Here is a 12,660-nt window from a genome sequence, read left to right on the forward strand (position 1 = left end):
CCATGCCCCGCCAAAAAGAGCTCTATAATCAGGAATTGATGACAAAAAAAAGCTAGAAAAAAAAAAGCTGGAAAGGGTTACACAGAGATTTCAAAGACGCTAGAAATTCACTAGTCTACAGTTGGGCAAACAATCTACAAATGGAGACACTTTGAGACTGTGGTTACTCTACAAAGAAGTGGGTGGCCAGTCAAAATGACCCCAAGAGCACAACAAACACTCATCAATTAGGTAAAGAAAGGGAATTAATTCACATGTATCAAAAAATTCTTCAGGATAATATGATAATGTCTGTATGTCAGCTGAAACTCTGTAGAGGTTGCGTTATGTAACAAGACAATGATCCAAAACACACAATGTTATGTCTTCAGAAAAACAAAATCTGCCTTTTGGATTAGCCAAGAGCCCAGACCCCGAATCACAAGAGATGCTATGGAACAACTTTAAGAGATCCACATAGATGAGATGTCCAAAAAATATGACCCTAAGCAGAAATTCATTTTAAGGGTTCACATACTTTTCCCACTATCACTATGAGGGGTTTTTTTGTATTGCTATATAGCAAACAATAAAATGTAAAAACTCAGGTTATACAGTATATAACACCATATAAAATTAAAACGCCAAATTAATAATTATAGTATCAAATTAGAGAAAAACAGAGCTCTTCATTTCTTATGCTCTAGTGTTTGTGAAAGAGAAACAAAACCTTAGACCTAATTGATACTTGGTCATGTCATGCCTCTTGAGCAGACCAAAAAACAGACAGACTGCAATCAGATTCTCAAACTACCTCTAAAGGGGATCTGAGAGAAATTCTTGCCACCCCTTGAAAAGAATAAAATGCATCTTTCTCTCTACTACATCAATAAACAATCAGTAAAAATAGCCACTCACTGTCTGATCTTTGTAATACAACCATGGTCTTCTTCCTGTCTCCTAGATATTGTTAGCTGTATGATTTAAAAAACAAGTAAAAATAGGTCCAGTATTTTCTACATGTACATGTTCAGTATCATCAAGTATGGGAGAACGGAGTTGCTGTAATGTCTCTGTGATCAGTGTTGATCTGTGTGGGTGAGAGAGCACTGGTGTGTATGAGCAAGAGAGTAGAGTGAGATGGGGACTGACAAGTGTAAATGGGGCCATAGTACAAGGTCAAAGCTACACAAAAAAAAAACTCTCTCACATGATACAGTGCTCTAGTTTTACCAAGATATATGTGCGTTGTAAGGTTTTAAAGTCTGTACCAGTGAAATGGCATTTAAATTAGATTTACACAAATTTAGACGTTTTTAATCAAATTAGTGGTAACTGTGATTTGGGATTTGGATTATTGCATATAACTGTTGTATAAAATGTTTTTGATATTTATACGTTTTGTTCAGCAAGATAATTGTAACAAATTAACATCACTTTTATTTTATTGTTAGGTTGTAAAAAACTACAACAGTGGTTACATTGAAGCATGGCTCCAATAGAGAAGGCAAGCTTCAAGAAGAGAGCAATTGGTGAAATGGCAGTGGAATGTCTTAAAATAATTTGTCAACATGTATGAGTTTCACTATTTTAAAATTACCTTGGAGAGCTGTGGTGTTACACATGTAGGGCTGGACTGGATGTGTGTGTGTGTGTGTGTGTGTGTGTGTGTGTGTGTGCGTGCACGCGCAAGCGCGTGTGTATTTACCCAAGGGAGACGATGTGTGTCTGCCATATGTGTGTCCCTCCTCCAGTGCTGAGAGGGTGGGTTTGGTTGCGTCACCTTGCTGAGAGAGTGAGAGGACTGTGGTACTCGAAACTGTGGGTAAAAATCACACAGACAAACAAGGGTTATAAAAACAAACCCCAAAAATGGTTATGTGCTGTGAATCCATTTTGACATTTTGACCAAACCTTATAGATTTTTTCCACAGTATGCAAAATTGCGAAGACTTCATATGAATTAATTGGGTGCCATCCTGTAATCTAGTATTCAGTTCTCTTAAACATGTGTTTTGTAAGAACAGAGAGGCCAAGACAAGGTCAGAGTTCAAATAAAAAGACGATAGAAAGGATAGAAAGATAGAAACAGTTACATGTTTACATGTTATGTTCAATAAAAACATGAAAACATATAATGTTTGTGTACTATTATTTTAAGCAGACTGTGTTTTTCTATTGTTGTGACTTAGATGAAGATCAGAGCACATTTTATGACAAATTAATGCAAAGTTTTTCTTGCCACTGTACATTGCAGTAGTCAAGCCGAGATACGACCCGAGCATGTACAATGAGTGGTGTTGTTTAGTCCAAAAAGTTGGGTCTGATCTTTTAAAAAATTTAAAAGGGCAAATCTGCATGCCCTTGATATAGAGGAATGTGAGGGAAGCTCAGTTGATCATCAGTGATCACCCCCATGTTTCTGGCAGACCTAGTGGGGACAACCATTGCAGACCCTATGCTGATGTTGTGTTTTATTGAAGGTTTGGCTATGAAAACAAGAACTTCTGTCTTGGAAAGATTGAACTACAGATGCCTCTCTCTCATCCAGGCAGCAATGTCATCAAGGCATGCAAAGATGTGTAGTGAGACAGTAGAGTCACCAGGAAATGACAGGAAGAAAGGAAGAGTGTGTTGTCAGCATAGCAATGATAGGAAAAGCCATGCAACTGGATGATGGAACCTAGGGGTGTAGTTTAGATGGAAAAGAACAGAGGAGAACAGACCTCTGAACTACAAACATATACTGTACATGGTACAGATAGTGCACTAAACATTTTGCCTTCTAAGTCATCTCCTCCCTTTCTATCTATAGCCGGTAGTCTGTTTCAGGTTTCACATGGTAACTTCACACTGCTGTTCTGTTAACGATTCACAAAATGACAAGAACAAGGCTGGGACTGGACCAAAATTGGTCACGTTCAACCTCTGACTTTAAACACTGGTACTTCAATAATAATATCAATAATTCTTATTCCACATACCATTCTCCATCTTCTTATGGCACAACACTATGAATAAAACATCAAACCATAGCTTCCTATACCACGCAATATTCTCTATATTGTTGTCCATTAATAATGTATCTCTAGTAGAGTTTCTCGTTACTGTGGGCTTTGCCCAGTGTTGAGGTAACTCTCTACTACACACATCTCCCTCTCTAGAGGCTTCTGAAAACTAGGCCTCTGAAAACTATAAACTTAATGCAGTTAGTGTATGTCCACAGCCATACAAAAACAGAATTTGTTTCATAGGTGTGTACCAGAGTTGTTGCTAAGTAATCTAATGACTTTATGTCTTTAGTACAATTATTATGAGTAAGTATTCATGCCCCTGTTTCATCCTTTTATTGACAATATAAATCAATCATGGTCAATAAAAGTTGGCAAAAAAACAGAAAATCTGAAAAATACCTCAATGTCAATTAAATAAAAATATGTAAGGTGAAATCAGTGTTTGCATTAATATTCACCCACTTTAAAATGACTGACCTAATCCAACAGAGGTTCAGATATTTGGTGCTAGTATTCCCACAATTAGTTAAATGGGGATCACTTGAGTGCAGTGAATGTGTCTCAAGTGACTGCAGTATAGAGACACTTGTGTCTGGAAGGTCCAGTCATTGGTTATTCAGTATTCCTGGCTACCATTACACCATGAAGACAAAAGAACAGTCCAAGCAACTCAGAGAACAGGTCATTAAGTCAGGGGGATGGATACAAAAAAAATCTCCAAGGCACCAAATATCCCTCAGAGTTCAGTGAAATCCATCATCAAGACATGGAAGGAAAATGGCACGTCTAAATTTGCCTAGAACAGGCCGTCCACACAAACTACGTTATGTTTGGCGCACACCAAACACACCCTCCCCACTGTGAAACACGGTGGTGGCAGCATCATGCTGTGGGGATGCTTCTTGGCAGCCGGCCCTGGAATGCTTGTTAAGGTAAATGGTAAGATGAATGCTACAAGATATAGGACAATCTTATTCAGTCAGCAAGTCAACTACAGCTTAGGAGAAGATTTGTTTTCCAGCAAGACAATGACCTGAAGCATACAGCAAAAGCTACACAGAAATATTTTACTGACAACAAGGTGAATGTTCTGTAGTGGCCGAGTCAAAGTATTTGTGGATCAACTTGAAAAGGGCTGTACACACCAGATCCCCACGCAACCTGACAGAGCTTAAGCAGTTTTGAGAGAACAATGGCATAGAATTGTAAGCCTAACTGAGACCTATCCACACAGACTGTGCTGCTGTGATTGCAGCCAAAGATGCATCTACTAAATACTGACCTGAAAGGGGTGAATATTAATGCAAACACTGATTTCATTACTTTGTAGAAACCTGTTTTCACATTGAGAGTAATGAGGTATTTTTCTGAACTTTTGTCAAAGTCGCCAATTTTTATTAACCATGACTGATTTATAATGTCAATTAAGGGATGAAACATCCAGGAGGGTGAATACTTTTTTAGAGGCATTGTATATCCCACATGCAATGACCACATTGTGATGACCAATATGTCATTTTTCAATGAAAAATAGGGTGGCTACTTGTGTAAATAGCTACAGCCAGGATAACTTTCCAGAGTTATACAATTCTCTCTGTGAGTATAGCTCTGTGCTATGCTTTAGCATCTAAAGAGCTTAAGAAAAAGACAAAGACACAGTGTCCATTACTTGTGTGTCTTGGTCCTAACTATTCTCTTCTTCTTACTGATCTCTCGCAGCATTGGTTTCTGCTTTCTTGGCCTGATTCACTCAGTCTCCTCCAAACAATTGATGTTAAGATATACAGCTGATCTTGAACTTCGAAAAGCACTAATTCAATTCAATTCAATTTTATTTGTAGAGCGCTTTTTACAATTGACATTGTCACAAAGCAGCTTTACACAACCAAAGAACAGTACATGAACAGTGAATGTGTATGAGTGACTAATGTGTGCTGTAATCTGAGGTGCTGATTTCTGAGGCTGGTATCTCTAACAAATGTATCCTCTGAAGCACATGTTACTCTTGGTCTTCCTTCCCTGAAGTCGTTCTCATTAGAGGACGTTTCATCATAGCATTTGATGTTGACTGTCCTTGACAAAAATTAAAAGTCCATGACGTTGTCTAATCACACAGACCATCTTACTTTAAGTAATAATGTAGTATTATAAATGTTTGAAAAACCATAGTAGTACTATTATCATTATTACTATTATTATAGTGATAATAATAATAATGAAGAAATTAAGTCATTAAAGGGTAAAACATTTACAGCTTTAATGTACTTAGGCCACAGTCACAAAATGCATCACTTAAAAACTGGTAAAATCTGGTCTCGTCTTATTTTCAAGAACACAATATCATTTATTGTCTCATCTTGTAAGCCAACTGTATCATTCAATCCCTAATCAGAATGTATTTAACATGATAATTCATGCATAGAGCTGTAACATCCTACACAGTACTTAAATAGGAAAAGAGAAGAGAAATAGAAATTTGTTGGAATGCTTTATGTGCCTCAGGTTGAGTGCAGTAATTGATATTGATCTGGAGAACAGAATAAGAAACAGAACTGGAAATCATTGTGAAGACTGAAGGAGGTATGACAAAATGGACTTAAAGTAAGCAACAAAAACTGATGTAAAATAATATCATTACTGCATTACAAAATAATATTCTGTACATGGGCATAATGGCAACCTGTTCTTTCCACTTACTTACTTACTTACTTACTTATGAGAGCAATGTGTAGTTCAGTAACTGTGTCATTCTTAACATCCAAGGATAATAAAGGCTATGATGGTAAAATCACAACAGAGATACTAGGTCTAATGTGTATACTGACTGATATGTAATAGTTCTTAAGCTGAAACTGGCAAACTTAACTCATTCATAGGTAAAGTTTATTTTGACAAGACAGATCCAAGACAGCATGCATTATTGCTCTAATACTTTCACGTCATTTGTTCTACACTATTTTAAAAAGAAACCAGTGTAATTAGAAACAATGAGGGATCAGAAAATGTTGTCTTTCACTCTCTCTCTCTCTCTCTCTCTCTCTAACACACACACACACACACACAATTTTGCAAAGCAGTCTGTGTGAGGACAATCATTGACATAATGCATTGCCTAGAACCCTACTATTGCGTAGGCCATTCTAATCTACTCTGTTTCAATTTTTTATTTATCACCTTCACTGTCTTATTCCAACCCTAACCAACACAACTAAAAGCCTAACCAAAACCTAATTCTGACCCTAAAACCTTGTCTTAACCCTGAAATCGCTCTTTAAACACCCTTCTCATTGTGAGGACTGGCTGAAATGTCCTCACTTTGTAAATATGTCTTCAGTCCAAATGAACAAGAGTGTGGAGTGCATAAACACTAACCTGATTTGTTGAGGCAAAATCAAGGCCTGCCTCTGCCATACCTAGGAACATGGTGTCCCCTTCCAGCTGTAGGGAACAGAAGACAACAACGTCAATAATCAAAGGCAGTAAACACAGAGCACTCAGCAAGGGGACAATAAGTGGGGATGAAGGTAAAGGATTACTAGCGAGCAGCCAATCTCTATTTGTATGCCATCTCTCTCAGGAATTAAAAGTCCTGCTAGTGGCCAGAGAAGAAGGGGTAAGTTGCGAACATTTAGAGACTTGGCGATATTTAACCATGTTTAAATATCTCATTTGCTACCATCTACCACCATACACAGAAATTTCACAAACCAAATATTGCTGTCATCAACAACATACCAGTAACAATGTTATTCCTGAAGGGAGAGGTCTTCCATATCTTCAAGTCTTTTTCTGATATTGCATTAATCGTATCTCAAGCTGTCTTGTGGCAACACTGACAACACAGCACAATAAAGGAGGTTTAACTGAAGAGGATAATAAGTCTCCACAACTAAGCACCAGCTCTAGGCAGGTTTTAAAAGTATAGTTTGGTTGCATTCAAACAATACTGTTAAATAGTAGGAACATTGCAAAGTCATGACTGACATCTGCCAGCATACATGTTACATAACTTTCTACTGGTGCCAAACAGAAAATATTTCTCTCCTGTACACTAACAGCACAAATAATTTGCTATACACAATGAATCATGTTACTAAGCAATACTTCCCATTTCTTTCTCTTAAATTATCTGTGCTTCCTAGTGTGTCCTTTATTACTACTAATTGCCCTACCCTAAAGAAAGCAGTGATGAAATCTTCAAATCCAAGGTTTAGTTCAGACCTAGATTTTTGAGGAGGATGTCATAGCCCTGTCCTCTAGTATTGCATTACAAAGCTGGATGCTGGTATTGGCGGTGTCAGTCTTGGTTTCACAAGCCCAAGTCAGTATTGTCAGTTTCAAAGATTATTAGATTAATACAAACCTCCACTGAAAGACATAATGTGTCAGAGACCTTTCCTTGAATATACTGTTTGTACCTGCTCAGTCTGCCTTAAAATTTTAATATTGTTTGTAGAAACATTAAGTTTCGACAAACACCATTAAAGTGAACTATTTGCTGTGTATCACTTAACACAAAATTTCTAAGTCATGTTCTTGTTTTCATCGAACACACCCATTAAACAAATAAACTGATAGTGGAAAAGGTTGTGGTTTAAAAGTGGTATGAATAGGTGTAGATAATGTACTAGGACTTGAGACGTGGAATTTATTTCTTGTAATTGTTCTGTCTGTTCTTGCACAACATAAACAAAAGCCATGACACAGTGAACAGCAAGTATATCTCTGGCCTATGACTGATTGTTATTGGGAAATAAATTATATATTACTATACTATTAGCAATAAGTCACAGGTACAACTAATTTATTTTCTTTACAGTGAAATTAATGTATTCTCTGAGTGATTACTCAATAATGTGGTATATTATGTTTTCAATTGGGTAAACTATTCCACAACAATACAGAAAATTAGAGAATCTAGCAAATCATTTTTTGATGCTGTCTTTGATATTGGCAGCTTCAATCTAAAAATGGTGAAATCAGCAGTAACTCTTACTGGTCAAACCCAACCTCCTACACAGATACAACAAAATCTGATTTCAATCAATCAATCAATCAATAGTAAGCTGGGTACATAACCCTTCTTTTTGTTGACAAACACTCTCAAGAAAATCTGAACAGGTGTGCAGAGGTAAAACATGAGTCTCATGTACACAGACTCACAGTGTCACACACTCAAATACAAACAGACACACAGGTGGACAGGTGGACAGGCAGGTGTAACTGCCCTATCCATTTGCCAGCTGTTGGGTATCATGCAAATGAAGTGTAGGTTTACAGAGTCAACTGAAAGCCAAAACAGTAGTTGTGACGCACCTAACACAAACTCAGTGTTTGCTGGCTTATAGAGTTAACAGCTCATTTTAATCTTTCACATGGAACAGTTCCACACTAAACATATAAAGGTATCAGTAACAGTGAGAGCCGTGGATGAGATTTCCATCTGTTGTCACATAAGCCTTTAAAAAAGATGATCTGGGTCTAGCCCAAATTTCCAAACATGCAACTTGGATATACTGGACGACTTTGCAGTGACACCTGGGTCTGTGATACTCAAGCAGGTGTAAGTAGCATTTTGGACTTAAGTGAAAGACAAAAAGTAAAAATGTCTAATAGGTGCGGTGTAAACACATACTGTACCTCTTTCAACATTGCTCAAGAAATCAAATCTGGTTTCTGACACCATTAGCAACAACCATGCAGTGTATTACAGCTGAAATAATGAGTCAATTAATTGGTCAGTAAATTGACTCACCTTATAATCTAAAATTTCTCAAATGTTAGGCCGTCTGCATTGAAGCATGCACTTAGTGATCAGTTTGAATGAAGAGAAATTATAGGGATTTTCAATGTACTTGAGGACCAAGGTTTGGCAGTTCTGTTTTATTCTGCTTCTGTAACTCTACAATGTCACACAAACCTTGTAGATTTAGCTACTACTAACTACTACTCTAACCTGGACTCAAATCATTTGTAGATGCTGACCTAAGTGGTCCTGATATCCAAAGGACAAATACAGCTCACAACCTACAGTGAGTACTGTCAGGAGAGATGATTTCTATTCAGCACGTGCTCAGTATGAGAAGCAGAGTGGAACCTATTGCACTTTCATTATCTCTGGGAGGGACAGACAGGTTGAGTCTAAAGAGAGATTTCATTTGGGCCTGGTCACTCAGCACTTAATAGTTGTAATGCAGCGGTAATGAATGATGCAGTTTCAAACAAGTCTTAAATGTTAACTCAAAACAATGGTGACTGAAACTAATGCTGAAACTGAAATTATGTAGTAGACCATAGAAGCTAATAATGTGGAATAGCAGTACTTTTACTAATGTTACTGCAATGCAGAAAGACATCGGAGGACATTATATACAACTACTGCAAAATTAACAAATGTACCAATCACATTTGTTTCAGTCTGCATTGCCACTATGGACAGTTTACATTTCTAGGGAGGTGCACATCAGGCTATGGTTTAAGGTCCTTGGCTACACGCTACCTACGTTATAGATTAAATATCTAAATTGCAATATTTATACTACTTTTTCTAAATATCAGGTTCTTATTCTACTGCAGAGTTGCAAAATCATGGACATCCGAAAACTTCATTAATTTTTAAACCAAATGTTTGTCCTAAGGATGCTCAGTATACATGGTAAAAATATGTATGCCGTACAAAATTGTGGCTAGAGTTTACATACACTTGTCATGGACATTAATGTCATTGCAAGATATTAGGAGGAAGATGGTAGATTTAAACAAGTCAGGGATGTCTCTTAGAGCCATTTCTGAACAACTGCAAATGTGAAGACCATTAGCTCATGTATTGGGAGATAACAGTTGCTTTGCCAAGGTCAGATAGAAACCCAAACTGTGACCTTCACCTGAGAGGTCGTTGGTTCAAATGGTCAGGAACAACATCACAACGACAACCATCATTTCACAGGTCTGTCATGAAGTGGAAGCTGCTGGAACACAAGGCGCTGTTTCAAGTCAAGCAAGTTTTACTTAGACTGAAAGGTTGCCAACAAAGAAGGAAGCCCCAGCTCCAAAATTGACACCTTTAAGGTTCACTGAAGTTAGCAGGTGACCATATGGGCAAAGAAAAAACATACAACACAAAACTCTTTACTATACTAGGCTAATATTTATGGGCTTTGATTGAAACATCTCTAGTGATTGGTAGAATACTCAGCAAACCATATAATGTGCGTCCCTAAAGTAAACATGCTGAATGCGTGTTTTTCCACATTATTGTTATTAATGTATAGAATGACTATATATATATATATATATATATATATATATATATATATATATATATATATATATATATATATGTGTGTATGTAATCTAGCCACAGGGGTTGCAAGCCAGTGATTTCTGTGCCGGTCCCAAGCCCGGATAAATAGAGAGGGTTGCGTCAGGAAGGGCATCCGGCGTAAAAATTGCCAAAATAACCATGCGAATCATCCACAAGACTTTCATACCGGATCGGTTGAGGGTTAACAACGACCGCCACCGATGCTGTTAACCAACAGTGTGTCGGTGGAAATTTGACTACTGTTGGTCGAAGAAAGAGGGGAGGCAGAAGGGTTCGTGGGCAGAGAGAGAAGGGGAAAGGCAGGAGCATAGATCTGAGAATAGGGACTCTTAACGTTGGTACAATGACAGGGAAAGGCAGAGAGCTGGCAGACATGATGGAGAGAAGGAAGGTAGATGTTCTGTGTGTGCAGGAGACAAGGTGGAAGGGAAGCAAGGCACGTAGCATTGGAGGAGGATACAAACTGTTCTACCATGGTGTGGATAGGAAGAGAAACGGGGTAGGAGTGATCCTGAAGGGGGAGTTTGTAAACAGTGTTCTAGAGGTGAAAAGAGTCTCAGACAGGGTGATGAGCATAAAGCTAGAAATTGAAGGGGTGATGGTGAATGTAGTCAGTGGGTATGCGCCACAGGTTGGCTGTGAGTTAGAAGAGAAGGAGAGATTCTGGAGTGAGTTTGATGAGGTCATAGAGAGTATCCCCAGAGGAGAGAGAGTTGTTGTTGGAGCAGACTTCAATGGGCATGTTGGTGAGGGCAACAGAGGTGATGAGGAGGTGATGGGCAGGTTTGGTGTGAAGGAAAGGAATCCGGAAGGACAGATGGTGGTGGACTTTGCTAAGAGGATGGAAATGGCTGTAGTCAACACTTACTTCCAGAAGCGAGAGGAACATAGAGTGACATACAGAAGTGGAGGTAGGAGTACACAGGTGGACTACATCCTATGTAGACGAGGTCATTTGAGAGAGGTTAGTGACTGCAAAGTGGTGGTAGGAGAGAGTGTAGCCAGACAGCACCGCATGGTGGTGTGCAAGATGACTCTGGAGGTCAGGAAGAAGAAGAGAGGGAAGACAGAAAAGAAGACCAAGTGGTGGAAGTTAAAGAATGAAGAAACTTGTGAGGAATTCAGACAGACGTTGAGACAGGTTCTTGGTGGTCAGGATGAGCTTCCAGATGACTGGGAAACTACAGCAGAGGTTATCAGGGAAACAGGTAGGAAGGTGCTAGGTGTGTCATCTGGAAAGAGGAAAGAAGGTAAAGACACTTGGTGGTGGAATGAGGAAGTACAGGAATGCATCCAGAGGAAGAGGTTAGCTAGAAGGAAGTGGGATGTAGAAAGGACTGAGGAAAGTAGACAGGAGTACAAGGAAGCACAGCGTAGAGTGAAGAGGGAGGTGGCAAAGGCCAAACAGAAAGCTTACGATGAGCTGTATGACAGGTTAGACACAAAGGAAGGAGAGAAGGACTTGTACAGGCTAGCCAGACAGAGAGATAGAGATGGGAAGGATGTGCAACAGGTAAGGGTGATTAAGGACAGCGATGGAAAGGTACTAACAACCCAGGAGAGTGTGTAGAAAAGATGGAAGGAGTATTTTGAGGATCTGATGAACGAGGAAAATGACAGGAAAAGAAGAGAGGAAGATGTTGATGTTGTGGAGCAGGAAATAGAAGAGATTGGAAAGGATGAGGTTAGGAAGGCTCTGAAAAGGATGAAGAGTGGAAAGGCTGTTGGTCCTGATGACGTACCTGTGGAGGTGTGGAAGTGCTTAGGAGAGACAGCAGTGGAGTTTCTAACCAGTTTGTTCAATAGGATTCTAGAGAGTGAGAAGATGCCTGAGGAATGGAGGAGAAGCGTTCTGGTTCCGATCTTTAAGAACAAGGGTGACACGCAGAACTGCAGCAACTATAGAGGAATAAAGTTGATGAGCCACACAATGAAGCTGTGGGAAAGAGTAGTGGAAGCCAGGCTTAGGAAGAAAGTGGAGATTTGTGAGCAGCAGTATGGTTTCATGCCCCGTAAGAGCACCACTGATGCCATTTTTGCTTTGAGAATGTTGATGGAAAAGTACAGAGATGGTCAGAAGGAGCTGCATTGTGTTTTTGTGGATTTAGAGAAGGCGTATGACAGGGTGCCGAGGGAGGAGCTGTGGTACTGTATGAGGTCGTCGGGAGTAGCAGAGAAGTACGTCAGAGTAGTTCAGGACATGTATGAGAGAAGTATGACGGTGGTGAGATGTAGGTCAGACAGAGGAATTCAAGGTGGAGGTGGGACTACACCAAGGATCAGCTTTGAGTCCCTTCTTGTTTGCTATGTTGATGGACAGGCTGACAGATGAGGTCAGACAGG

General features: G+C 39.1%; 1 protein-coding gene across 1 annotated transcript in view; it reads right to left on the bottom strand.

Moving 5' to 3' along the window:
• The window catches only part of tox (thymocyte selection-associated high mobility group box), a 42,953-nt gene that overhangs the window by 19,499 nt on the left and 10,794 nt on the right, over positions 1–12,660 (bottom strand). Inside the window, exons 2-3 of the mRNA XM_026373582.1 lie at positions 6,366–6,431; positions 1,688–1,798 (exon numbers count right to left, since the gene is read on the bottom strand). Coding sequence (XP_026229367.1) covers positions 1,688–1,798; positions 6,366–6,431 — 177 coding nt within the window. The remainder of the gene's footprint in view (positions 1–1,687; positions 1,799–6,365; positions 6,432–12,660) is intronic.

Source organism: Anabas testudineus, chromosome 17, assembly GCF_900324465.2.
Source record: "Anabas testudineus chromosome 17, fAnaTes1.2, whole genome shotgun sequence".
NCBI lineage: Eukaryota > Metazoa > Chordata > Actinopteri > Anabantiformes > Anabantidae > Anabas > Anabas testudineus.